This window comes from Meles meles, chromosome 10 (genome assembly GCF_922984935.1).
Source record: "Meles meles chromosome 10, mMelMel3.1 paternal haplotype, whole genome shotgun sequence".
NCBI classification, from domain to species: Eukaryota; Metazoa; Chordata; class Mammalia; order Carnivora; family Mustelidae; genus Meles; species Meles meles.
Genome location: NC_060075.1, coordinates 6,502,707 through 6,530,464, shown reverse-complemented (window position 1 = coordinate 6,530,464; position 27,758 = coordinate 6,502,707). Strand labels below are relative to the sequence as shown.

The 27,758-nt window shown below is 58.2% G+C and overlaps 2 protein-coding genes across 9 annotated transcripts in view; one reads left to right on the top strand and one right to left on the bottom strand.

Moving 5' to 3' along the window:
- Positions 1–14,082: 14,082 nt before the first annotated feature.
- Positions 14,083–22,245, bottom strand: ZNF467 (zinc finger protein 467). 8 transcript variants are annotated; one of them, XM_046021030.1, is made up of 5 exons: positions 21,726–22,245; positions 19,593–19,668; positions 18,940–19,056; positions 18,046–18,159; positions 14,083–15,956 (listed from the first exon to the last, which is right to left on the bottom strand). In XM_046021030.1, exons 2-5 carry the CDS (start codon positions 19,624–19,626, stop codon positions 14,458–14,460), a joined length of 1,764 nt encoding a protein of 587 aa, XP_045876986.1. In that variant the 5' UTR covers positions 19,627–19,668; positions 21,726–22,245; the 3' UTR covers positions 14,083–14,457. The 8 variants fall into 8 exon arrangements, with proteins under 8 accessions (XP_045876986.1, XP_045876987.1, XP_045876988.1 ...); XM_046021031.1 differs by having other exon boundaries at positions 21,813–22,245; XM_046021032.1 differs by lacking the exon at positions 21,726–22,245 and adding an exon at positions 21,355–21,579.
- Positions 22,246–25,217: 2,972 nt separating this feature from the next.
- The window catches only part of LOC123951902 (SCO-spondin-like), a 51,892-nt gene continuing 49,351 nt past the window's right edge, over positions 25,218–27,758 (top strand). The window contains exons 1-6 of the mRNA XM_046021028.1: positions 25,218–25,267; positions 25,453–25,611; positions 26,245–26,327; positions 26,440–26,619; positions 26,878–27,122; positions 27,218–27,317. Coding sequence (XP_045876984.1) covers positions 25,218–25,267; positions 25,453–25,611; positions 26,245–26,327; positions 26,440–26,619; positions 26,878–27,122; positions 27,218–27,317 — 817 coding nt within the window. The remainder of the gene's footprint in view (positions 25,268–25,452; positions 25,612–26,244; positions 26,328–26,439; positions 26,620–26,877; positions 27,123–27,217; positions 27,318–27,758) is intronic.

Below are 27,758 nucleotides of genomic sequence, written 5' to 3'. Positions count from 1 at the left end.
TCCCGCGCCTGTCGCTCATGGGCCGCTTCTCTCCTCAAATCCGCCCACTCCTCTTTAGTGCTATTTCCTGATTCTCTCATCACCATGGCCCTTCACTTTGGGCCTCTCCACCTCTGCGGTGACCCCTGTTTATAGAGCCATCCCAGGAAGGGGAAGAGAATATTCTGGAACACTCATGTAGGAGGCTTTCCCTCTGCTCTGCTCAGCAACGTGAAAGGTGATGCCTGTGAGTTAGCGTTTAAGACAGACGACAGAAAGCCCATGTCCAGAATACCAAACAAACCAGCCAGGGAGGACCCGTCCCCCTCCCCAGTCCTAGACTAGCTGGGGCCATGCCCTTCTGCACTTACCACCGCTCGCTCGCTCGCTCTCTTTCTCAGGTGCCGTGGTCATACTGCATCTTCTTTTCCCAGACCCCAACCCCTGCAAAACCCAGATCCCTAGCCCCAGAGGGTCTCCATTTTAGATTAAGAAATTATGAGTTTAGAACTTCAGCATTTATCTCAGAACCACTAAACTGACCATGGAGGAGAGACTGGCAGGTGCCCCCATGATCCCACCTCTTGGTGTTCAGTCCTTGGTATGATCCCCTCCTCTGAGTGTGGGCAGGAACCTGTGACTTGGCCTTCCACCACTGGAATATGACGCATTGACAGATGTCACGCCACGGTCACGGGAGGTTTGACGAGGCTCCGTCTTACCCGTGGACACTCTCTTGGCTGGTCTGATGAAGTTAGCAGCGTGTTGAGAAGCCCACACGAACATAGCCACCTTCAGAAGAACTGCAGGCGACCTCGGGTCTGGGGGGGGGGCTTCCGACCGACACCCAGCACAAGCCGCAGCCCCCAGTCCAGCAGCGGCAGGAAACGCATCTGCCAGGCTGTGGGAGTCCGGACCAGATCCTCCAAGCTGAGCCTCAGATGAGAAAGCAGCTGGGCTGACACCCTGATCGGACCCCGGGGACCGTGAGCAGAGGACCCGGCTGGGCTGTGCCTGGTTTCTGACCCACAGACACTGTCAGATAATGTGTGTTTTCTCCAGCCACCGACCACGCGGGTATCGTTCGTGCAGCAACAGATCAGAAATATACCTACAGGCCCTCGCCACCTTCTTTCCATTCACGAACCTTCATTCCAGCAATTTAAAAACTGTCATTACCAAAGATCTGGGAAAGGCAAGAGTATGAAGAAGACATACAAACAGCCCACCATATCTCACGCTTCATAAGTTCTGACCACGCGGCAGGCACCGAGGACCCCGATTAAGACCGTGTGATGGCGTCCCCTGTCACAGCTGATCAGAGTGGGGGAGAGGGGGTAAACGTGCCCCTCCGGTTCTAGGAATTTGGAGCCGAGGCGGTCATTTGACTGACTACCCTGGTAACAGGTGAACGAGGAAGCCGTGGGAGGCCACGTTCACCATGCCACGAGAGTAAAGAGGCAGGAAAGCTGGTCTGTGGAGAAGAGGAAATGAACAGATGCAGAGAGACAGGGATGAGAGAGCCACCTGTCCGGTGAGTCACCCCGGCAGAAAGCGGCTGTCCTGAGGGTGCTCTGCCCTCGCTGGGGAACAGCGCGGACCGACAGCGTCTCCTTGGGGAGCCAGTGACTTGGAGGAGCTCAGCGAGCACCTGTGAGAGGAAAAGTCAGGATTGCAGCGGCCTCCTGCCCCTCAGAGGACACTGTGCCATGGCACCACCCCCAGCCTAAAGAGAACTTGCCTCCTCCCTTCTACACTGCCATCCCCCTGGGGGGCCAGCTGAGGCTCAGAGAGTGAGGAGGAGGAGGGAAGGTCGAGGTGGAGAGACATGGAGACCCGGGAAGCCTCCCACGGAAGGAAATGAATGGAAGTGTATATAGCAGGTTATGTAAGTAACCAGTCAAAGGAAGACCAACCTGCCACTTGGACAAATTGCGAGTCAGGAACAGCTGAAGACCAGACCAAAGAGGAGAAGATACCGATAGTCCAGGTGGACCACAAGCCTGGACCTGTGTGGACGGCCAATGAAGACCTGGTGCCACAGGGGGACCGTGCATCAGGTGGTACAAAGATGCTATGGCGGCAAGGCCCATTGTTCCGGAAGAAAGGATCCCCACAGCCCAGCCTACTCGGAGAGAGTCAGCCTCACCCTCCACAACCACACCATTCCTGGGAGGAAGCCATGGCACCGTGGTGGTCTCCGAGGGCCCCCTGAGTGCCCTCCATGGAAAGCTTGGGAGGAGCAATCCCGGCAAGAGAAAGGGGGCTCTGAGCTAGGCAGGAACTGCCTCACTGGGCTGGAGGCGAGCCTAGGGTCTGGCTTCTGGAGAGCCCAAAGTAGAATCCAATTTGCCTGTGCCTAATGATGTTACATAATGACGTTATGTAAGCCCATGACATAAATCTGCATCCTGGTGTCGACCAAGAATGTCCCTGAGGTTGACCTAAGACCGGCCTTCCACTCTGGCCTCTGTTGGGGAGCTGGGAAAATTTGTTTCCTGAAAGCTTTCCCTGACATCAGCCCATCTTCTGGAAGAGTCCGGGTGCCCCCTTCTCCCCAGCTGCTGCTTCTCGACTCCTCCAGCTACTGCGCGCACCAGCCTTTCCCCAGACCAAAGCTCTCAGGAGAAGACAGGATGTCACGCGTCACCTGTTCATGACAGAGGGGTCCCCTCTGTGAAGTATAAGACTTGTCGCTGGTTAAAGAAATTCCAAGGATCAGTAGGGAGTGAAGAGGCATTTCTCCCACCCGGGGCGGGGGCTCGTCTCCCTTCCAGGCCCTCGGAATCTCTTTCCTCCTAGACAGCAGCTGCCGCGCTGTGACCACAGGCCAGGTTCTGCCTCAAAGCCAAGGAAGGGTCTTTTTATTATTATTATTAAAGATTTTATTTATTTGACAGAAAAGAGTGAGCACAAGTAGGGGGAACAGCAGGCAGAGAGAGAGGGAGAAGCAGGCTCCCTGCTGAGCCCGGAGCCTGATGCGGGGCTCGATCCCAGGACTCTGGGCTCATGACCTGAGCCGAAGGCAGATGCTTCAACACTGAGCCACCCAGGCGCCGCCCCCCACCCCCCAAGGAGGGTGCTGGAGTAATGAGGGGCAGAAAGACTTTCCACTGTTGGAACCCAACCTGTCCCTGTCCTCACTGCCCCACCCTGTCCTGCCCTGCTTCAGTCTGCCCATACTGTCCCCCAGGATGCTGGCTGGAAGCGCCCCCCCCCCCCACTCCACCATCTGTCCAAACCATCCCTGCCAGCCCCTTTTCAAACTCGCTCACCCCTCGAGGGAAGCCTCACCCCTGTGTGACTCCTCCATGCTCTATCTCTTCACAAATAAGCCCCAGTGTGGGCAGTCATGTTTGGGGGTGCCTGGGTGGCTCAGTGGGTTAAAGCCTCGCCTCTGCCTTCAGCTCAGGACATGATCCCAGGGCCCTGGGATTGAGCCCCACATCCGGCTTGCTGCTCTGCAGGGAGCCTGCTTCTCCACCTCTCTCTCTCTGCCTACTTGGGATCTCTGTCTGTCAAATAAATAAATCTTAAAAAAAAAAAAAAGTCACGTTTGATGGAAGATTGTTCTCTTTGCTCCTGTGATCACCTAAAAGTCAGCTGTGCTTTTGTTTATGGTTGTCAAAGCTATTTCACTGTTAGAGAAGTAAAAATATGTATAAATTTAAAAACCACTTGTAAAATAAAAGAACACAAAGCAACATTTTTATATTTTGGCTTTTTGAATGCTGTGATGCATCTCCGAAAGCTTCCAGCCGATCGATGTGCAAGTGTGAGAGCTTGGGGGAGTGCGAGCCGCTGGAGGGCCCAGGTCGCCACGTCCCCCGTTGGATCAGAACCGTGCTGCCTGCAGCCCTCCTCTGCCGGACTGAGCTGGCCCCGTCCCTGACCCGGTCACGTCCCGCCCAGTGCCAGGACCCTGAATTTCCGTCTCTCCTCCTCTAGTTGTGGCTCGGTGTTCCGGTGAAGCTCCGTATGCTGGGTTGAACGCTGTCCCCTAAAGAGACATGTTGAAGGCCTAATCCTCCATCCCTGTGAAGGTGACCTTATTTGGAAACAGGGTCTTTGCAGATGTCATCAGTTAAAATGAGGCCATTAGGGTGGGCTAATCCAGTGTGACTGGATCCTTCTAAGAAGAGACATAGAGACAGACACACACACAGAGCAGACCGCGTGAGAACAGGAGGTGTTGGGAGTGAGGCGTCTACAAGCTGTCAACTTCAGAAGCTAAACAACGAAAAGTATCTCCAGCAGCAAATGAATTTATATGGGACTAACACAGGAATTGCGACTTGGAACACAGGAAGGATGGGGAACCACGGGCAAGTCTGGAGAGCAAAGGCGGACACTGGCTTTTACAGAGGAAAGGGCAACTTGGGAGGGGGTGCTGTGAACAAGAGTTCATTGGAGGAAAATAGGAGCTCAGGGGTGCTTGGCAGCCTCTCATTGGCTGCAGGCGATCGAAGTCGTGGCCTCTCATTGGCTGCAGGTGAGGACAGCTTGCGGTTGCTGGGCAGAGAGGAAATCTTCCTTCTTCCTGCGGTGCTAGGCCGTGGTGCGTGAGAGCCAGCCCTTCAGGGCTTTCGGACTCCGTTTTGAATACGGTTGCCTTCATGCATTTTCACAAAGGCAAGGAACAGCCCGTGAAGACTGCCGGTATCCCCAGAAGCTGGGAGAGAGGCCTGGGACGGCCCCTGCCCGAGAATCTTCGAAGGGGCAGCTCGCTGACTTCAGACTCCTCCGGAACTGTGCGAGAACACGTTTCTCAGTGTCCCAGTTTGTGGGACTCCGGGACAGCAGCCCTGGGGAGTAATCTAGCGCCTGCGATCCAGAAGGAGCCCTGTGGCAGACTCTGGTGTGTGTGTGTGTGTCTGTCTGTCTGGGCAGGGGAAGCAGGCAGAGCCGGCCAGCTGGGCAGGCAACCTGCGCTCAGTTCTCAATCCTGGGGCCTGGAGCTGGGCCCGGCCGGGGCAGCTTCACTAAACTGGTGATGCACGGGCGCCTGTCCCAGGTGTCCACCCGCCTGCTCCGCGAAGGCGCCCTTCCTTCCTGGTGCACCGCACGGCCTCTCTGCACCCTCTCTCGTCCCCTCCGCGAGTCGCTTGCTGGATGCTAGCCGCTCTTCCCCCTGCCTCTGCTCAGGATGTTACAACATGTGTTTGCTGGGGGGACTAAGCTTCACCCTGTGGCAGTTCCTCGCTGCTAAAGATCACAGGGGACGGCCGCCCTTCCACACAGACGTCCTTCTCACCACTCAGTGTGACTCCCCAGCTCACAGTCGCTCCCGGAAGGAGAACGGTTTGCAGCAGATGCTCGAGCCCACTTTCAGCAGCTTTTTCTCAGGTCTGGGCCGCCGGGAAATGTGGCTTCCAGCCTTGGGTCCCTGGCGCAGGAGCCTTTTTCTCTCTCCCAGGAGACAGACAGGCACTAATGCAGTGGGCAATGTGACCACAAGGCCGAGAGCCTAGTCCAAGGGACATGGTCACAGCGAGTTACCTCACCTCCTCAGAGAGGCCCTCCTGAGCCTCTAGGTCTATCTCATTGCTTCCTTCATTCCAGGACCGTTCACATGGCTTCCCTTATACCTGGACCCACTGGGTCCACCCATGTGAGCTCCTTGAAGACCAGGAATGTGAGTGCCCTCTCTGCAAGGAAATAGCAGAATCTGGTGTACAGAAGTACAGGCTCTAGGAAAATGCAAACCAAAAGCACAATGAGAGGTCAACTTACACTCATAGAATGGTTACCATTAAAAGACTGGAGGGGCGCCTGGGTGGCTCAGTGGGTTAAAGCCTCTGCCTTCAGCTCAGGTCATGATGCCAGGGTCCTGGGATCGAGCCCCACATCGGGCTCTCTGCTCAGCGGGGAGCCTGCTTCCTCCTCTCTCTCTCTGCCTGCCTCTCTGCCTACTTGTGATCTCTGTCTGTCAAATAAATAAATAAATAAATAAATAAATCTTTAAAAAAAATAAAAGACTGGAAAATAACCCCTGGGGCTAATAATACATTATATGTTTATAAAAAATAAAAAGACTGGAAAACTGCAAGTGTTGGCGAAGGTGTGAAGAAACGGGAACCCTCGTGCACTGTTGATGGGAACGCAAAATGCAGCTGTTGTGGGAAGCAATGGGGTTGTTCCTCAAAAAGTTAGAAATAGGGGGATCTGGGGGGCTCAGTGGGTTAAGCCTCTGCCTTCGGCTTAGGTCGTGATCTCAGGGTCCTGGGATCGAGCCCCGCATCGGGCTCTCTGCTCAGCGGGGAGCCTGCTTCCTCCTCTCTCTCTCTGCCTGCCTCTCTGCCTACTTGAGATCTCTCTGTCAGATAAGTAAATAAAATCTTTTAAAAAAATTAAAAATAGAACTGTCCTGTGGTTTAGCAATTCCACTTCAGGGTGTATACCCAAAAGAAATGAAAACAAGGACACGAAGAGATATTTGCCCTTCTGTGTTCCTAGTGGTATTTGCCGCAATAGCCAAGAGGGAGAAGCAACCCAAGCATCCTTTGATGGACGACCTGATAAACAGAATGTGATGTATATGTACATTGGAATATTCTTCAGCCCCACAGAAGGAAGGAAACGCTGCCAAGTGAAACAACATGAAAGAACGTCAAGAACATTATGCTGAGTGAACTAAGCCAGTCATAAAAAAACTAATATTGTGAGAGTCTACCGCTCTGAGGGACTTTGAGTGGTCAAATTTGTAGAGACAGACAGTGACGTGGCGGTTGTCGGGACTAGGGGGTGGGGAGTGACTGGGGAGCTGTTGTTTTCAGAATTGCAGCTTTGCACCATGTGTCAGGCAGAGCCTCCAGAGAAACCAAACTCAGGATGTGCATAGACAGAGAGAAAGATTTGTTACAAGGAGTTTGCTTACGGGGTTATGGAGGCTGGCCAGTCTGACCCTGTAGGGGAGGCCAGGAGGCTGGAGCCCCAAGGAAGGAAGAGGCTGGAGCCCCAAGAAAGCCCCAAGGAAGAGCCCGCACCGCAGATCGTGGCTGGAGGCCTGTTCCCCAGAGCAGGTCAGTCCTGCCTCTACTCATGTCTTCACCTGGTTGCGTGAAGTCCGCCCACATTCTGAAGGGCAAGCAGCTTTACTCAAAGCCCACCTATTTCAATGTTAACCTCATCCCAAACCATCCAAGAAACATCCAGAACAATATGTGGCCTACTATATGGGCACCATGGCCCGGCCAAGGTGGTACATAAAATGAACCGTCACACAAGAAGAGAGGAGTTTAGGAGGTGGATGGTCGCGACAGTCGCTCAGTGATGTGAGCGCGCTGAATGTCACTGAACCGCTCCCCTGGAAAGGGTTAAGGTGTGCGTGTTCAGGAGCGCCTGAGTGATCCAGCCCGTTATCCATCTGCCTTTAGCTCAGGTCATGATCCCGGAGTCCTGGGATCAAGCCCCACATCAGACTCCCTGCTCAAAGGGGAGTCTGCATCTCTCTCTCTCCCCTTGCCATTCCCTCTGCTTGTGTTCTCTCTGTCAAATAGATAAATAAAATCTTAAAAAAAAAAAAAGATGGTGTGTGTTCAGGCTATGTGTATTTTACCACAACTCAAAACAATCTTTTTTTTTTTTTAAAGGACGTTCTCTAGAACCAAAGCACTGGGTTGCTTTTATCACGTACTGCTGTGTGATTGTGGGCAAGTGACTGAGCCTCTCCGAAGCTCTTTTACCTCCTCAGAAAAACGAAGCCAAGGACAATGGTGCCCACTCATAGGGTGGTAGTGAGGAAAGGGAGCGGCCTCTGCAAAGCCCTTAATTTGGGGAGTACTTAGCACAAACTAAGTGTTCACAGCATTTTAGTTTATGATTGTTATTCCCAGCATCTCACAGTGCCTGACACGTAACAGGTACTCCATTCATGTTTGTTGAGTGAATGAATGACCTCGTTCAAATGACTTATTTGCTCTGTGCCTCAGTTTCCTCATCTCTAGAGTGGGGGATAATAATGGTAGTTATTGTGAAGGTTGGCTGCGTTTATACACACACACACAGAACTCAGGTCAGGGCCCGGCACGCAGCAAGTATTAGGTGAATATTAGCTACGGTTATTGCTGGTAGAGGTAATGGCAAATCCTTCTCACACCACCTGCCCCGTCCCTCAGTAGTTTTGGGGTACTCCCTTCGGAGCAGTGGACACAGGGCCGTGCGGTGCGGCCGCCAGCACTTTGAAGTGCGTAGAAGGGACTCCCGATTATTCGATGCTCCCCTAGAAGAGGGACCAGAGAGGTGGGTCTGCTGGGCACTGACTCCGAGCGAGACAACCCCAAAATACCTGCCCTCCCGGGGCACCACGCCTGTCTGCGCAGCTCAGCACTTAGTTACCCACTGTCTTGGATGGTTCTGGAGTCTCTCACCTCCTCTCTGCTGCTCTGGTCCTAGTGTCCTTCCAGGCTCACTCAGGAGCCTCCTATGTGCAAGTCGACCCTGACTGCTCTGACCCGCGCCCTCTCCTTGTCTGGACCCTTCCCGAGCCCTCACCCCATGTGAGGGTCTGGGTGCCTCGCGAAGCTCAAGCCTTCCCTCCCTAAGGCTTAGGTTGTGAGTTGGCTTCTATTGCTTCGGTGTCTCCTGGAACAGCCAGAATGCTGGGCCCCCCAGCGACCCATGGCTTGTCCTCCCTCTGCACTCTAAATGCTACGAGGGCGAGATCTTTCCTCGAATTCCCTCCCGTGTTTGCACGAGGCTGGGCAGACATTACAGCTTAATCAGTCTTAATGGGTGGAAAATGAAAATGCCAGAATGTCCCTGCCCGCGGAGTTGACCAGGGTCGGGACGCCTGGGGTCCTTCTGAGCTGCGACTCTGTAGGGATGCCGGCAGGTCCATCCGGCCAGCGGGCCTCCTCGTCCAGCCCTACCGATGGAGAGGGGGAAGAAACGGGGGGTCAGGCTGTGTGGAAGTTTCTGTCTTACTAACATGGGCTAGGCAGACCCCACTGAAGCCTGGATGAAGACTCTCACGTTTACCCACTTCATTTGTTCATTTCGTTGCTGCCAGACGCCCTCTTTCTTTATCACTAACTTATTTTCCCAAGCACAGAGTCACCTAGAAAGACCCTAGGAAGAGTCTGAGCGTCTGAATCTGCCATGCACCGGGCTGGTCCCTCACTGACCTTCTCCCCTCTTGCTCAAGGCGAGAAGCAGCAACAGCAAGGAGTGGAATGTGGGGGGCACTGTGTGCCCCCACTCATTGGTGTTCATCCTAGAAGAAGCGGTAGCGCCGTCGGGGTGGTCCAGACGTCCCAGGCCGGTAAGAAGCACCATCTTCTGTTCACCACTGTGCTCTGATGCCAGAGACCAGCGCAGTTCTCCGTCTTTCTCTGCCTGCCCCAGCGGAATGCCTCTGGGGTTGCCTTCCGCCTAAGATCTCCCAGTTAGATCATTTGGAGGTTAGGAGATTGGGATGGGAGCGAGCGAGGTGGGAGCCCAGGAAAAGACCTAGAGGAGGAAGGGTTTGTCGGTCAGGACTGAGTCCCTTGCTCTTATGCGTACGGGTCACCTGAGTGGGGATGGCCACCAGAAAGCCTGGGCCATGATAGCGATGATGCGTACGGGTCACCTGAGTGGGGATGGCCACCAGAAAGCCTGGGCCATGATAGCGATGGGGGAGTGTCCCCAGCCCACCCATCTGAGACGGAGTGTGGCGGGGATGCAGAGAGACCTGAGGACTCTGATAAAGTCTAGGCCACGAGAAAAGGCTAGGGGGACACCTCATGGGGACCAGGCCTCCACGGTGTTCGTCGTCTTTGTGAACTATTACAACTCACCGAAACTTGCTGGATATCCGTGATTTCGGTGGGAAGTGAATTTGGACCCCATCTCCTTCACATGCAAGAACTCGGGTCTGCGGGATGGAAGAGAGTTTTCTAACGTGTTGGTAGCTACAGGGACGTGGAGCTCATTCCCTCCAGCTACCAGGACAGTGGGCGGGCTCTAGGGCAGCTCCCCCCCCCAGCCCCTGCCAACACCGCAGGCCTGTACTGGCCTCTCCCCGACCCCAAGAGTAAACTTATTGACATGAAACACAATGTTTTCTTCTGTTTGGGAAGAAAAGGTTCTGGAAACATAGCAGTGATGTTTACCTAATGTTGTGAATTAACTTAATGCCACCAAAGTGAATACTTTAAAGTGGTTACAATGGTCGATTTCACGTAATGTAGGTTTTACCACATTAAAAGAGAAGTCTGAGAATCGCAGTTTCCGTGGCGGTTAGGAGAGAAGGGGGAGGGTCGCTGGGTGTGAGAGAGCAGGATTAGAAGACTCCTTGGGGGTTGGGGGCTTCAAGGATCGTGGGAGGGAGACGTGTGGGGAGAAGGCAGTGTTGGAGCCGTCCTCTCCCTCCCTCCTTGCCTGGGAGCCGGACCCGTCTCTGCTCTATGTTCAGGCCCCATCTTTGAGCCACAGAGCCACTCAGCACTTACGTGGCATTGCCTTGACATTGGACTCACGTCCAGCTAAGCTCCTGAGGGCCATGTGGTGCGGTTAAACACCTCCATGTTGTTCCGCGGCTGGTACAGGCCGGGGGTGGGGCGCAAAGACCGGGTTCTCTACCCGGTGGCTACTGCCGATCTTGGTTTGGAACACGATCAGGGAAAAATAAATAAATTTTCATGAGTTAATAAAACATTTCATCTTCTACAGAGGAACAGTGCACTCATGCTTTACTTCGCAGAGCACTGTCACGTGCTGGGATGCGCTTCTAAGGTAAAAGGTTTGCTGCTTTCCCAGGATGGTCATACCTGGGCTGGCTCCCTCCGGGGATGGCGTGGGGGCGTATATTATCACTGAGACTGTCACTGTCCCACTCCGCACTCCTCCCTGGGAGCAGCCCTCAGGAACTCGGTCTCTCCCTGCAGACTCATTTAAGTTTTCAGCCTCGTCTCCTGTTTTGATGACCACCAAGGCTCGACACTAAATGCCTCGACTGTTTGCCAACAAACTCAAAGGATTCAAAAATACACCTTGCCAAGAAGATTCAAGAGAATGGGAAGTCCTGGAAGTGTCTGGCACGTGGAAGATCTCCCCAGATATGCTGCAGGGTCTAAAGCTTTTCTTTTCTTTCTTTTTTTTAACAGAGAGAGAGAGAGACACAGAGAGCATGAGCAGAGGGGGAGAGGGGGGCAGAGGGAGCGGGAGTGAAAGAATCTTGTGTTTTTTTAAAGGATTTATTTATTTACTTGAGAAAGAGAGCGCATGTGCGCTTACATGAGCAGGGGGAGGGGCAGAAGGAGAGGGAGAGGGAGAATCCCAAGCAGATTCCCTGCTGAGTGCAGAAGAGGGTCTCATGACCCCGAGATCATGACCTGAGCCAAAACCAAGAGTCAGATGCTCAGCCGACTGAGCCACCCAGGCGCCCCGGGAGCAAAGGTATCTTAAGCAGCCTCCACGCCCAGCAGGAAGCCCAACGGGAGTCGGGGGGGGGGGGGGGGCCTTGATCTCAGGACCCTGAGATCATGACCTGAGCTGGTATCAAGAGTCAGATACTTGAACCGACTGAGCCGCCCAGGCGCCCCTAAAAGTTGTTCTTACACAAGAATTCCAGAATGTTTAGAGAAATATAAACATCGGTATGACCGACATAAATGTCGCTTGCATGTGTTTGACTTTCAAAGTCTGTGAGATGACTTTTGTTTTGCGGGAATCACAAGTTCAGTGCTTGGGAGGCCTGGGAGGCAACTCAAGAGAGCACAGCCGAGGGGCGGGCAGGGGCCCCAGCACACTGTGTCTCCCCTCCTACGTCTGAAGAGGCCAACTTCCGCTCAGCTCCAGCCACTAGCTTTTTCCAGCTTCTCCTAAGAGAAGCTGGAAATCTAGAGCTTCCAGTGACATTTCCAAGTATTTCAAATGCTGCTGGGGTCAAACTCAGCGGCTCCTACTTAGGGCCTCACAGCCACAGTCCCCTGGAACCCCCTACTCATTCTTGGCCACAGAAGTTAAACTCCCTGCATTCAGACCCACACTTCCTCCTTCCTCTGCGTCAAGGTCAAAGAGACCTCCTAAGCCACCTCAGTCGTTCACCGGCACCTTGGTCTCATTTTCTTCTCCCTTCTGGGGGACTGTGCCTTTGAGATTCGTCGTTGCAACCTGAATTCTGTCCCCACGGTCCCAGAAGCAGGTCACGGCAAGGCTGCCAAGGATCTCCTTTCTGCAGAATCCAGAGGATTGGGAAGTTCTCATTGTGTGGTCTTTGGACACCCTTCAGCTGCTGACTTCCTCCTCTGTCCGGAAACACTGCCTTTCCTCAGCCCTACCGGGCGCCTCGGGGCTTCCCTTTCCACTCTCTGGCACCACATGCCCCCAATCTTTCTGGGCTTCTCCGCACGCCGTCTCCTGAACGGGACCGTCCCAAGGGTTCTGTCCAGGGCCCTATTGGCTCACTCCACACTTGCTTCTCGCCGATTATCCGCTGCCCCACAGCTTGACAAACATGTGGATGGGCCTCGGACCTCTCTCCAGCGCAGAACCCCTCCAGAGCTCTGCACCCATGTAGCCTGCTTCCTGCTGGTCCCACCCCTTCAGCAGATGCAAGTCTGTTCCCCCAGGGCAAGACAGCTCCCCGTCCTGTGTTCCCCATGTCAGCGGAGTGCCGCTGTCAGGTAGTCAGTCGTCAAGCAGAAATCAGGCTGACATCGCCACCCTCCATCTCCACACTGGGCCGCTCGTCCCGAGTCTGGTGTCTCTTAGCCAGTCGTCTTTCTAAATGCATCCGCGTCTATGTCATCCTAGTGCTGCCCTGCCCAAACCCTTCCACAGATTCCTGCTGCCCCTGGATAAAGTCTGAGCAACCTGATCTGTGCTGAAGGCTTTTCTAGTCGGCCCCTCCTAGTCTTCAGTCTCCTGGCCCTCCCATTCAATGCTCCCTCTCTGAGCCTCTCTGTGCCGGACTTTGACCCCCGTGCGTACCATCTTCTACACTCCCCCCTTTCACCTGGCCCCTTGTGTTCATTCTCCAGGTGTCACAGTAGAGATGTCTTCATGCTTGGGGGCGCCTGGGTGGCTCAGTCGTTAAGTGTCTGCCTTCAGCTCAGGTCCTGATCCCAGGGTTCTGGGCACTGGGCTCCCTGCTCAGCAGGAAGCTTGCTTCTCCCTTTCCCACTCCGCTTGCTTGTGTTCCCTCTCTCGCTGTGTCTCTTTCTATCAAATAAATAAATAAAATCTTTAGGAAAAAAAAAAAGATGTCTTCATGCTGCAAACCTCCCTTGACTTTCCCTAGATTTGGGATGCCCTCATCACACCGCTCTCCCAAAGCCTCCTGGGCTCGTCCGAGGATTTCTGATATTTCCTGCAAGAATGTCTGCCTCGTTCACTATTCTTTCCCAGTGCCCCCGTGTAGTGCCTGGAAGGCAGGAGGCACCCCAATACCTATTGGCGAGGGTCACTTTTGGTATGGTCATGCTAGAGTTGGAAATGGCCTCAGACCTTATCAACCAACAATCTATGGCAATTGGAAAGCAGAGTCGCAAGAAAATGAATTCTCCGCTCCAAGTCCCGTGAGAGGCCCAGGAGTGGTCAGACCCGAGCCTTCTCCAAGTCCAGCACGTTCCCCATCATCCTCCCTCCATCTCACTGACCCCCAGCCAGCTAGCCAGCCAGCTGGGCACATGCGGCTACGGAGACGTCGGGATCAAGCATCCACCTTAAAGACAGAACTTAGGGGAGATGGTGTTGGGGAAGCAACATTCATCTGCTGTTCACGTCCTTCCTCACGCTGCCAGGCAGGGTGGCAGGTGGGGCTGCTGTTCTGAGATCCCCTGGGAACAGTTCCAGAGCCCACACCATCTCCATGGCAATGGCCACAGGGCGCCCTGCCCCTCTCTGCGTTCCCTACCGTGGCACCTACCACGTAGCCTTGGCACCTGCCATGAGACACGCATGTTCATGTTTCTTCCATCAAGCGTCTGAGCTGAAAGCAGGGAGCAGGATAGTGGCTTCACGGTGAGCTCTATTTTATTTTCATTTCCTAGAGCCCATTACCAGCGCCTGGCTAAATTTAGCTTACCCCGGGTAGGAAGGGAGGGTCCTCTGGGGGAGGACTGAGTGGGGCAGTGGATTCCCCGCCTCCCGCGGTGCTCATTTGACAGCCCCAGAACGTTAGATTTTGATTTTAATGACACTTTAAGTACACACATACTCATTCTTTTCACTCCCAGGGGAGAGGCTCCTGCCCCAGTGGGTCCTTGGCAGACTGGGGTCCAAGAAAACGTCTACTTTCCGATGGGGTCTCTTGGTGGGATTCTTTCCAGGCCTCAACGCCTGGACCGTTCCCAGCAAGGGCTCGCTCTTAGCATTGTCCTTGTCACAGAATGCCAAAGCTGGTCGTCCTGCCCGGACTTCTTCCTCTCCAGCAAGATAAAGAGGGCAGAGAATAGCCATCGGGGCCCAGGCCGTCGTGCTTACCGCCCAGAAGATGCAGGGCATGGGTCTCTCCAACCAGCGAGCCGAGGAAGGCTCCTGGGGAAAAGCGGCTCAGAAGAAGAGGGGGGGCGCCGCTGCCTCTGCGGGAGTGGACCAGGCAGGGGCCGAGAGGTCGGCGTCGGCGGCCGCGTGGGCGACCTCGCCGTGGATGCGCTGGTGCCGCACCAGGTGGGTCTTGCGGCTGAAGCTCTTGCCGCACTGCGGGCAGGAGAAGGGGCGGGAGCCGGTGTGGATGGCCTGGTGGCGCACCAGGTTGGTTTTGGAGCTGAAGCTGCGGGCGCAGACGGCGCAGGCGTGGGGCCGGCTGCCCGTGTGCACCGCCTGGTGGCGGCCCAGGTGCGACTTGCGGCTGAAGCGGCGGCCGCACTGCGCGCAGGCGAAAGGCCTGGCGCCGCTGCGGGCTCTGGAGTGCGCGACCAGATTGGGCCTCGAGCCGAAGCGGCGGCCGCACTGCGCGCAGGCGAAGGGCCGCTCGCCCGGGTGCACCCGCCGCTGCCGCGCCGGCTGCTGCCCGTGGGCCAAGCCGCGCCCGCAGTCCGCGCAGGAGGACCGCTCGCTGGCGGGAGCGCTCTGGGTCGCCGGCGTGTCACGGGGCGCGCAGGCCAAGGGCTCGGCGGCGGCGGCGTCCACGGTAGCGCCCAGCGCGCACTCGTCGCACCCAAAGGGGCGCCCCTCGCCGCGGTGCAGGCGCTGGTGCGTGGCGAGGTTCTTCTTCCAGCCGAAGCTCAGGCCGCAGTCGGAGCAGGAGAAAGGCTTGGGCCCGGGAGGGGACGGGGTCGGGGACGGGGCCGGGGAACCCGGCGAGGCGGGCGCGTCGGGAGAGGAGGGGGCGCGGCCTACCGCCTCGTGCACCCTTTGGTGCCGCACCAGGTGCTGCTTGTGCGTGAAGCTGCGTGAGCACCGGGTGCACTGGTAGGGCCTCTCGCCCGTATGGATGCGCTGGTGGCGGATCAGGTGTGTCTTTTTGCGAAAGCGCTTCTCGCACTCGGTGCAGGGGAAGGGGCGCTCGCCCGTGTGCGTCTTCTGGTGCGAGCCCAGGTGGATCTTCTGGCTGAAGCGCTTGCCGCACTCGGCGCACGGGTAGGGCCGCTCGCCCGTGTGCGTGCGCAGGTGGCGGGTCAGGTGCGCCTTCTTGCTGAAGCGCTTGTCGCACTCGGAGCAGGGGAAGGGCCGCTCGCCCAGGTGGCTGCGCAGGTGCAGCAGCATGTGCGCGCGCTGCGCGAAGCTGCGGCCACAGTCCGGGCAGGCGCACGGGCCCTCGCCGCGGTGCAGCCTCTGGTGCAGCCGCAGAGTCAGCTGGTCCCGGAACCGCCGCTCGCACTCCCCGCAGCCGTAGGGCTTCTCCGAGGTCGGGGCCCACCCGGCCAGCGCGAGTCCTTCCAGGGCCCCTGGGGGCCCAGGCTCCAGCTTGTACGCAGCGGCCAGAGGCCCCAGGTCCGGCGCGGGAAAAGGGCCGGGGAGCAACGCTAGATGCTGCGGCCACTCGACCTCCTCTTCGGCCTCCTGATCCTCCTCCTCCACCTTCACCTTCCGTATCATCCACTCATCCCCTGGAAAGTCAAAACCAGACAAGCCAATTAAGCCCCATTTTTATTCCCGCCCATAGGAGCCCGGCTTCTGGAGCCACGCCGTCTGGCTCTTGCTCTCTTCGTTCTACTGGAGGTTTCCAGGGAATGACCAAATCCGAGTGTCCCCAGTCCATCCTCCTCCTCGGCTCCCCGCAGCCCAGGAAGCTGGTGAGAGCCCCCAGCTCCTCCTGGGGGGCTTTCTCCTAGGCTTCCGCAGGGCTGGGGAGTGTTTTCCCTGCCTCTGCAGAACGCGCATGTACTTGTGTGGGCCCTGAATATAAAGGTTGCTCCAAGTTCAGGCCTCAGGCTTCACTCCAGGTTCATCTGCTCACAGTAGCTGCCCCCATCTTCCAGCCCTTTCTGGAACTGCAATCTCCCATCAGCTGAGCAGCTGGAACTCCCTTCTAGTTGCCTCTCCAAGGTTTCCCCTACCCCTAACTCCCTCCCTTCATTCTTGCCTCTGGAGCCAGGCGGGAAATCCCAGTTTAGGAAGAGGAGGATGGAGTTTGCAGGAATTGGGGAACCAGTGAACAGTGCCAATGTCCAGGGTGTAGGGAGCACCCTCTGGGGGGAACAGGTTTGAGGTCGGTCCCGCTGAGCTTTGTCCCTCCTGGGCCCTGCAACGGTCCAGCCAAGACAAAGGAGCTCAAGGCCCAGACTGGGAGTGTCCACTTGGGCTCTCCCCTGCCACTAGCCGGTAGTGTGACCTGTTAACTTACCCTGTGAGCACTCCGAGCTCACTTAGGTGTAAGGGTTGTGTTAGTTCGTGGTTCCTAAACTCGGCGTCACATCATAATCTCCTGGGGACTTTTACCCAAACGCATCTCTGGGAGCAGGATGCCTGATCTGTTCTCTTTCTTTAAAGCTCCCAAAGTCATTCTTGTTTAAGAACCACTGAACCAGATGATCTGAGTTCTGTCCTAGGCATAAACGCTCCTCCGTAGCCAAGCTGGTCTGCTCAAACCCCAGCCACACGGCAAATTTTCTGTATTAAAGTCTCTTCTCAGCCTAGAATGTTTTCCCATCCTCCGCCCCACCATCAGCGCTCATGTCTACACCTCCCTCAAAATGCAGCACGGGTCGCCAAAATCTTCGAAAAATCCAGTGCGCGAGTATCTCTTAGCTACCTACAGCACTTGCTGGGAACACGGTTATGCTTCCTTGCAGTGTGGCCTGATTGCTATTTGTTCTTTTAATTCCTTATTCTGGTTCATATTGTCATCTCAGCTAGATTTTAGCTTCTGAGAGGCAGGCGTCTTGTGTTCCATTTCTGTGTGTGTCTCATAAAAACGGGGACTGCTGCCATTTATTGAGTGCCAACCGCCAATGACACACGGTCTGTCCGCCGTCACAAAGCTTCACAGCAACCATGAAGTGCATCTTCTCCCTGCTTACAGGTGGCCAAACAAGCTCCTGGAGGTGAGGGAGCCTATCTAAGGTCACTTGGCTGGGACATGGGGAGGCAGGAGTCAAACAGGGTCTGTGTCCGCCAGGGGCGATCTCGTTCCCTACTACATAACACAGCCTGGACCGAGCAGGTTCTAAATAAACCCCAGAAATAAAGGACATCAGTCGGGTAGAAGGTGCCAAGTGTGGCGGGAGCTAAAGGGAGAAATCAGTCGTTCCGTCCCCCTGGGGGTGGGGGACATGAGTCCAGCACCACAGATTTGGGGCACCGGGGGACCACGGAGACCAGTGGAGATTTGGGGGGGGGAAGGGAGCTTGTTTGGGGGGAAGGCAATGAAAATGTAGGTCTTCGTGGGAATGGCAATTCAAGTCATCAACAAGTACACACGCAGACGGGGGGAGGCAGGAGAAGTTAAGACTTCTAGAGGATGTTGAGGTGAGGGTCAGTTTCTCTGGGTGACCAGCCTCTCTGAGTCCTGTCATCTGTGATGTGGAGTTCCCTCTGGGGGCCGAAGCTCTACGGCAGAAGGGTGCCAGGGACGGATTCATCCTAGGTTGGAAGGGCCTGGAGTGACTGCCTCATTCAGACAGCAGCCGGGAGTTGACAGGGCCCCTATCCCCTCTGCCTGGGCCCCCGGTGGTCTGGAGAGATGGAAAGACTCACCTGGGCAGGAGCCCATGGGCTCGGCCTTCTGCGGTGCGCATGCCTGGCCTCCTCTGCCGGGGCCTCGAGCTTCTTCAGTGTGGGCGCCTTCCTCTGGTCTGGGGGCCTCATGCCCTGGAAGAGAACAGGCTACCTCAAGGACTCCAAAGACATCACAGAAGGACAGAGGTCCCCACTGGGGCCATCAAGCAGGGGCTTTTGAAAACCCCAGTCCCAGTGCCCCTGGCAAGATTGTGTCCCACATCACAGCTGCAGGGACTGAACTCCCTGCGGCCCCGGGGGCAGCCTCAGGCTCCTTCAAGCTGGGACAGCTGCAAGCAAAGGTTGTGAAGGCTGCAAGAGCCACAGCTGTGAAGAGCTTCTGGAATATGTGTAGGAGGCGAAAGGTCCCTGCCCTGAGGCTTGCAGGAGACTTCTAGAAGGGGGGCTGCAGACCTCCCAGATGCCAGATGGACCCAAGTTCCAGGCAAATCACTGGGCAAGACCAGAATGTCAAGAAGCCAGACACAGGCCCGCTTTCCTGGTCTTCTCCCTCTGGGAGCTACTCGGCCACCTTCCTCACCTCTTCCGAATCTTACTCAAGTCTTACCTTCCCACTGGGGCCGGCTCTCACCCTCCTACTATATAATCCTGCAGCCCGCCCCATCCCCACACAGGCCCTTCCCCATAGCACAAATCCCCTGACACAGTCTGTAAGTACATTTTTGTATTTGTTTGCTGACTTTCTGCCCTCCCTAAGATTAAGCTCCTGGGCACGGATCTTTGTTTTTGGCCACCGAGGTATTCCAAATATGGAGAAGAGTACCGTGGCACTTAGTAGGTGCTCAACAAACACTTGAAGAAGGAAAGGTAGATCCCACCTCGAGCCACTGCTCCTGGTCCTCACCTACTTACCAGAGCATGTGCCCAGCATGCTATCTTCCCTGGAAGGGGACATCCGCTCCTGGTTATTATGGGACCCTTCCCCAGGCTCACTTTGGGGGGCCATCTCCGGCTGTCCCACAGAGAATCCTGTTATAGGCAGAAGGATGGGACCAAATAAAGCGTCAGAGTATAGAACAGGGATCAAAGGGAGGGGCTCTTCCTCTGCCCTGAAACAGCTAAGGGGCTTTTTCCACCTTGCTCAGGAAGGGTCTCTAGCCAGCATGAGAGGGGAGAGCCAGGCTTCCCAGAAGCCTGGCCAGGTGTTCTTTGTGTCCTCAGTGCCCCTTTGCACTGAGTCAAGAGCAGATGAAGGAAGAGAAAATAGATTGAAAGATCCCGGCACTCCAGACAGGAGTCCGGGAGTCCGCGGGTGCGCGTGTGCACCTGCAATCGGCATGCGCGCGCGTGCGCAACAGTCCCGCACAGCCTCGGCCGGGCCAGGCTTGGAAATAGACCCAATGGAACTAAGGCTGCCCTACAGGCTCCCGGGGGTCTCTGGGGTCTCAGGGTTGCCATCTCTTGAGAACAGCCGGGCTGTCCGAATGGTAGGGAAGCAGCAGGCCTAGGGCGCCCCTGGATCCTGCCTCCCACCCACCCACGTTCCGTGAGTGCTGCGGGCTCACCCAGGGAGCTGAGGGCCTCAAAAGTCTCTCTCATGGCAACCCAGGGTAGCTCCTCCTGGGAATCAGGCCACACACCCTGAGGAGAAAACACATCCTTGTTCACATTCTTCTCCGGACAGCTGCCACCTGGGCCTTGGCTCTGCCCAACTTCTCCCCATCAGCGATCCCCAGGAGCGCCAAAGATGACGTCCCCAGGGACAGGTAAGGGGCATGAGGGGAGATGGGTTTCAGAAAGCAAAGAGATCTTTGCAGGGCAAGGCCAAGGCGTTGAAGCCACTCCTGCAGGCTCTGGTCAGCTCCAGAAATCAGCTGCAACCCTTCCCTCACCTGGCGGGTCTCTGAACCGGGCCCAGCCCACCAGTGCTCCCCCCCCCCCCCCCCGTGCCCTTGCCTGGGGACGTCAGGAATCAATCGATTCTCCATTCTCGGGGGGGCGGGGGGGGGGGAGAGGGTGGAGAGTGGAAGACCCCGGTGGGAGCCGGGAACTTCATCTCCTAGGCCCTCCAGCTGTCACAGCCGGAGCTGGCGAAATAGGAGCCCGCCGAGGGGCGGAGGTGAGTGTCACTATTGGGCAACTGGTGGGGGAGGCCTTCCAAGGAGGGTCTTTGCAGAAGCAGGAACTGACTCTGGCTTCCTCTCCCCAAAACCCTACCTCAAAACCCTTGCCCCTCCCCCTCAGGGCTTCCCCAGGCAGGGACACCCCGCCCTCGAGCCCCCTTCCCAGCTCCTCCTCCAGCGGGTTCCCTGCCCCTCCCCCCATCAGACTCCCCTCCCCCCCCATCTCTCCGGCAGCCTTCCCTCTGCCCCTCCCTTCTCCGGCTCCCTCTGCCTTCCGCCCTCTCTTGCTACCGAATCTGGCCGGCTCCCCAGCCGCGCCCCCTGCCCCGCCCCTCCGGCTCCTCCCCCTGCTCGCAGCCGGGCCAGCCCCTCCCGGCCCCCTCTGGTAGGCCCGCCCCGGCCACCGCCCCCCTGACCCTCTCCTCTGGGCACACTCAGCGACAGGGTTCCCCTCCTCCTCCCCCGGCTCAGGGCCGCCTTTCCCTTCCCTCCCGGTTCTCCCCCAGGCTCCATCCTCCTCCCCGGCTGCACACCCTCTCCCTTCCTTTCCCCCTCCTCTTTTCCTTCCTCCCTAACGCCGCCCTCCTCCTCCCCGCTTTTCTCCCTCACCCCGCATTCCCCTCCCCTCCCCTCTCCCTCTCCTCCCCCACTCTGGTTTCCCTTCCTTCTCCTTTCCTCTCTTCACCTCAGTTCCCTCCCTCCTCCCCCCTCCCCAGCCCTCCTCCCCGCTCTCCCCACACCATCCTCCTCCCTCCCTCCCTGCCTCCCTCCTGCAGCTTGCCTTCCCCTCCGAGGCCCCCGTCTCCCTTCCCCCTTTGCCTCCCCAGCAGGCTCTCGCTTCCCTACCCTCCCGGTCCCCAGTCCCTAGAACCGCTCTTCCCCTCCCCCTTCCAGTCCGCTCCCGAGCTCTCTCCCTTGTCCCCAGGCTCCCCCAAGCCGGGGAGTCTGTGGCTTACGGCTCGCTCTGGACCTTCTCACCGAACCTGCTCCTCCCCACCCCTGCTTCCCAACACACCTCCGCTTCCCTCCCCTCTCTCAGTGGCTACCTCCCCCATTTCTGCTCCCCACGGACTTCTACCGCCCCCCAAGTTTTCCTCCCGACCAGACCCCTCCCCGCCACCGCCCCGCCTCCCGTCGGTCCCCTAGAGCCTCTTCCCGCAGACCTGACTCCACAGCCCGGCCCCTCCCCGGCTCCCGGGCTCACCTGTCAGCGCCCTCCGCTCCCGCCCCTCCCCAAAGGCCTGAGCCCTTGGCCTCGCTGCCCCCCTTCCCCTACGGCCCCCTCCCACACTCCCTCTCCCCTTTCCGGAGACTCCTCACTCCCTCCCCTCGGGAGCCTCCCAACCCTCTCCCACGGGACTCCCGCCCGGGCCCCTGTCCCCGGCCTCCGCCCTCCCTCCAGATCCCCGGTCCTCCTCTCCTCGACTGCCGTGACCACCCCCAAGCCAGGCCCTCTCCACCCGGCCCCAGCCCCTCCCTCCTCCAGCCCCTGCCCCTCCCCTCCCTTTCTTCCCCCCACCAGCCCCACCCCACCCCCTCCAGCGCTCCCGGCGCCCCCACCCCCGGGGCTGTCACCTGCGCGGAGCGGGCAGTGACTGAGTGTCGGTGCAGAAGGGGAAGCGGGCGGCGCCGCCTGCCGCTGGGCGCCTCCACCGCCCGTACCTGGCGGGCTGGCCGGTCGGGTCTCCCCGCTGCTGGCGGGACCCAGACGCCCCGGCCTTCTGCCCCGGCCGGTTCTGCTCGCAATGGCGCCCGCTGCCTGTAGCTCGGGTGCCGACTGCCCGAAAGACTGACAGACTGACAGCCCCGAAACTTCGCGGGGAGGGGAGAGGAAAAGACGCGGAGGGAGCGGGAGCGGGGAAGCGGCGCCCGGCAGGGGGGAGGGGAGCGCGGAAGCGGGAGGGGAGCCGCCGGGCACCCCGTGGGGGAGGTAGGGGCAGGGGTGAGCTGGAGTGGGGTCGCAGGAAGGCGCACGGCGGGGACAGGCGTGCAGGTGACGGTGTGGAGGGACGGCGGCCCCGAGTAGGTGATGGAAAGTGGGAGCCTAGGAACGAGGGGGGGGGGGAGGGAAGAGGGGGAAGGGAAGGGAAGGGAGGAGTGTGGGGGGAGGAGTGTGGGGGGAGGGGTGGAGGAGGGAGAGGAGGCCGGGAGGAAGGGCACGCGGGCTGCGCGGGAGGGTGCTCGCAGGCGCCGAGGGAGGAGCCAGAGGAAAGGTGGAGCGCGAGGGGAGGGGGTGCGGTGGGGAGTTGGGGAGGGGAAGAGGAGGGGGCGTGCTCGGGGGGAGGAGAGCCAGTGAGTGTCTGCGTCGCTGTCTTGGAATCGCGACCCCCCCCCCCAACACACACACAAACAGTGTATCTGTGCCGCGCTTCGCGGGGGGATCGAGTCTCCCGACTGTCGGTCTGTGGGGCTGGTCTGGGCAACTCCGACCCCGCCCCTGCTCTCCACCCCGATTCCACCCGCATTCGCTCAGACCCACAACCCCCGACCCCAATGCCAGAGGACCCGATGCGACGCCCGCGGCGGGAGCCAGGTCCCTTGGGGCAGCGAGGGGTGGCCGAAGGAGACAGAGCTGGACTTCAGTGCCGGCCGAGAACGGGCCCTTTGAAGCAGAAGTTGGGGTGGGGATTTTTGAGCCGGGTCTCCAGGGAAAAGGCAGGGCTGGAGAGGAGGCCCGTTGTGGGGTGGGTGAGGCTGGAGACCCGCTGGGCAGAGACTCTGAGGGCGGGGTCCCGAGGAGGGGGCTGCGAGAGGGGGGCCTGCGGCGAGGGGGGGGCTGGTCCTCCTGCTGGCCTGGGAACCTGTAGCTGTTAGGTGTGGAGGGATGCCCTCAGCCCTCAGATCCGGTTTCTGGGGGACTTGGTGTCTCCACCCGGGGTTATGATGGTTTTCTTGGGTCTTGCCAGCCGGGCACCTGACTCCTTCTGGAAGCTCCCTGTGTCCCGTTCCCGTCCAGCTGAAATGTGGGCTGTCTATTCCAGGCCGCCCTCCCATCTCTCTTTCTCCAGTCTCCCCTGGCTTCCAGCTTCTTCCTTCCTGCCCCATTTAGGGGAAAGGGACATGGTGACTTGGGTTTCTCCCCAATCCAAGTGTCCTTACCTTATCACCTCTGGTTAGAATCCGGAGCTGAGACCGGGCCCTCCCAAGAGAAGCACAGCGCACAGCAGGGCACCATCAACATTCCTTGTGTTTAGGAGAGCCCTGGGGAACAGGTGATGCCTGGAAGAGCACGGGGGACCTCGGAATCAGCTGGGAAAGGCTCTTCAACCTCCTGGATGGGCTCCTTCAGCTAGTCAGCGCCCAGTCGTCTCATGGTCGTGGGCATAGAATGTGTCTCTTTGTGCTAGGTCACGAGCATTTGGGGGTGTGAGCATGTGAAGCAACAGGGGGACAGTGTATGGGGTCTGTGTGTGAGAGATTAAGAACAGCAATGCGCCCATGGCCCAACCCTGGCCTTTTCTGAGGACCCGTCCTGAGAGCTCCCTGAGGGACTTACCACACCCTCTCTGGGCCACAGGACTGAGGGGGGTGGCGCCGAGGAGAAATGCCTAGCATGGTTCTGGTTCCTAGCAGCTTCCTTGCCCGAGGTGGGGTATCTGTGTGCAATGGTCAGTGGGACAGTAGATTTAGGGGATGGAGGTATATGGAATCTGAGGGCCAGGCCACATTCCAGCCCCGGTGTCCTGGGAGTTGGTAACCAGGATTCACCTGGGCCACCTGCTGCCCCTACCGGATACTCAGATGATCCCATCCGGCTGCCTTGCCCCCAGGGTTGGGGGGGGGCGCTGCCTTTCCAGGCACCTCTGTCTCCTACCCCCCCCCCCCCACGCACACTCGCACTTTCCACCCTTGCCTCTCCTCCCTGAGGCTTGCTCTGTTCCCCTGTCCAGGCTTCCTGGTTCTGGACCCTAGGAGACTCTCTCAAAAGGAAACCAGGATGGATGCAGCCATCCACACATAATCAGCCCCAGCGAGAGGTCAGACCACAGAGGAAAGGGCACAGGCTCCCCCACTGTCTGCACACAGTTCAGCCAGCCTGGAAACTCAACTCCTTCTGCTCACTGGTCCTGGCTTCTCAAGTGCCTACAGGGAGAGGGGGCAGGAAAGGGAGCAGGGAGAGAGAGTCATAGCCGGAATTTGGGGGCTAGAAGACCATATCAGTCATTTGGCACAATAACAGCCGCTTTGTGGGGTCATAGTTCCTTTTGAGAACTTAATAACAGTTATAGAACTATCCTCGGGAAGATGGGTACACACACAATTTCTTTCTTTTTTTTTAAGATTTATTTATTTGCGAGTGCGCAGGTGCAAGGTGGGAGGAGGCGCGGGGGGGGGGGGGAGAATCTCAAGCAGACTCCGCCATGAGTGCTGAGTGCGGAGCCCTAACCTAGGGCCTGATCCCATGACCCCGAGATCATGGCCTGAGCCCAAACCAAGAGTCTGACACTTAACCAGCTGAGTTGGCCAGGGGCCCCAGCACACACACAATTTCAAAGTGGAGCCCCCAAGTCACCCCCCCACCAACACACAAGCCTTGTGTGGGAAGCCCCTAAATTTTTTACTGACAAGGAAATTGAGGCTCAGAAAGAGAAGGTGGCTTGTCCAGAGTCCACCTGAATTTGTGGTACAGCCTAAGGTGGGGGGAATATCAGAGGCTCAGATATCGTCTGAGCTGTGTCCTGGGGCACATGCGCTCCCCCAGTGAGCGTTCAGACACAGGCGTGCACACGCATACACACGTTTACACACACACACACACACACACAAAAGGGGGCAGGAAGGGGACAGTTTCCAGGGAGACCTGTCCTCTAGGATTGCGCAATGTGCAGGAAGGTCCAATCTGGTTCTGAGCAGCTGGTGCCCCAGGGCATGGGGCTGAGATAAAGCCTCCCCAGCCCCAGGGGCCTCGTTCTAGTTGTCTGGGCTGCCTTGGACACATCATCGCCTGGCTGCTGGAGACCGCCGTGTGGGGCGGGGAAGGCCAGCACTGGCCTTTCTGCTCACCTGCCACTGTCTTCCCCAGCCCCAAGCCTCACAATCCCGCAGAGGACCTGGGCGGGGAGCGCCATGCTGCTCCCTGCCCTCCTCTTTGGGACGGCCTGGGCACTGGCTAACGGGTAAGCAGCCCAGCTTGGGGTCCCGTTCACTAAGATCCTCTGCTCCGGCCTCAAGAACAGGACCCTCTGGGGCAGCCGGTGCACCCTTCCCTGGGAGGGGCTTTTGGGGAGTGGGCTCCCAGGACAGGGCTTCCTGGCAGTAGAGGGGCCGGCAGCAGCAGCTATCATTCCCCATCTGCGGGCAGCCGGTGGTGTGAACACACAGAAACCTTCCTGGCGGAGGAGGAAGTGACCCCCCGCCAGGAGGACCGGGTGCCCTGCACCAGCCTCTACCATTACCAGCGCCTGGGCTGGCAGCTGGACCTGTCCTGGAGTGGACGTGCCGGGCTCTGCTCCATCTACAAGTGAGTGAGGGTCGGAGCCTGGGTTAGCGACTGAGCAGGAGAGAGCAATGGGGCCAGCATTCTGGGCGGAAGGGAAGCGGGTGGTGTCCTGGAGCAGCAGGCATTTGGGCAATAGGTCTGGCTGGGCTCAAGCAGAGTCAGGGGAGTGGGTTTGGGGACAGGCAGCTCAGGGAGAGGGAGGATGCCTGCTCCCTGTGCCTCCCTTCCAGTCTGCCTTCCCAACATTATTCTCACTTTGCACAAGGGGAAATTAAGACCTGGAAGAGATGGGGTGCTTGGTTGGCTCAGTTGGTGAAGCATCTGCCTTTGGCTCAGGTCATGATCTCAGAGTCCTGGGATCAAGCCCTGTTTGGCATCGGGCTCCCTGCTCAGCTGGAGGTCTGCTTCTCCCTCTCCCTTTCCCCTCTCGTCCCTCTACTCCTCTCCCCACTTGCACTCTCTCTCGCTCAATCTCTCTGAATTAAAATCTTTTAAAAATATATTTAAAAAAAAAGACCTGGAAAGGAAATTACATGAGAAAGTCACTCGGAGAATAAATCACCAGATTGACTGTCCCAGGCCATTCTCAGGGACACGGATGGGGCTGGGCTGAATACTAACGTCTTCTCCCTGCCGCCTGCTTGGTGGACCCAGACCCCCAGAAACCCGGCTCGCTGCAAGGAACCGGACAGTGAGAGCTTGCTGCCCAGGCTGGGGGGGCACCCACTGCACCCTGGGTAAGCAACTGCTATTAGCCCAGATCTGTGGTTTCGGGGAGGCTGTGGGAGAGGGAAGCTGGGTCAGGCTGACTATCTGGGTCGCCCCCTTCTCTCCCTCCACCCACCACAGCCCTTGCAGGAGCCACCCCTGGGGGCCACTGCTTTGCCACGCGGCAATGCCAGCTGCAGGCAGGCTTGGCTAATGCTTCTGCGGGAAGCCTGGAGGAGTGCTGTGCTTGGCCTTGGGGACAGAGCTGGCGGGATGGCAGCTCCCAGGCCTGCCTCAGCTGCTCTAGCGGACACCTCCCAGGTCGGTCTGCAACGGTGGCCCTCACTTTCTCCCCCTGACCAGGCACTGCCCGGTAGAATTCTTGAGCTCTGGGCCTTCTTGCAGGGCCCAGGTCCATTCCGTTGCGCTCTCGGATGAGTCACCTCCCACCCCTCCCCCCTCCAGAGTGACCATTCCCTCTCCACCTGCCTCCTGCTCTGGGAGAAGCCCCAAGTCCCCATCCTCCAACCTCCTGCCTTCACACTCAGCCGCTCATCACAGCCGGTGTATCTCCTCCAGGCAGCGCTCCCTCTCCAGCCGTCCTGCAGCCCCTGCCGGGGGCCGTGGCCCAGTTCTGGAGCCAGCGCCAGCGGCCCTCGGCCACCTGCGTCACCTGGTCAGGCTTCCACTACCGCACCTTTGATGGACGCCACTACCACTTCCTGGGCCGCTGCACTTACCTGCTCGCGGGCGCCGCCGATGCCACCTGGGCGGTCCACCTCACGCCCAGGGGGCATTGCCCCCAGCCTGGGCACTGTCAGCTGGTGAGGGAGGGAGACAGGGGCTGACGCAGGAAGGGAGCCGGACACGGGGAGGAGGGGAGCCACTGAGCACCTCTTCTACTCTGTCTCCCCCCAAGGCCCGAGTCATGATGGGACCTGAGAAGGTGCTGATCCAGGGCAGAAACGTCTCTGTGAACGGGAAGCTGGTCCCTGATGGGGAGTCGCAGCTGCTCCACGGTACTGTAGGGAGCAGCAGACTTCCCAGGGCCCCCTGTGTTTCTCGGGGACAGCCTGCCTATCTCCCGGGGCAGGGGACAGCAAAAGGGGCAGCTGAGTGGGAGACTGCTGCCCGGCCCCCACGGCGACTGGGAGGTTTGGGGACACGAGGGAGGGAGGGAGTCCGCTGAGGAGGTAGCTCATGGACCTAGTCTCCAAGGTGACTCCTGCAAGCCACCCCACCCCCTTAGCACCTCACAGCGTGGCTTGGGGCAAGGCCCTCGGCTTAACCTCTTTGAGGGTCAGGATGCCTGGCGGCTCCGTCTATACAGCCTGGGATTCTTGATCTCAAGGTTGGGATTTTGAGCCCCATGTTGGGTGTGGAGATTATTTAAAAAGAACATCTTTGGGGCGCCTGGGTGGCTCAGTGGGTTAAGCCTTTGCCTTTGGCTCAGGTCATGA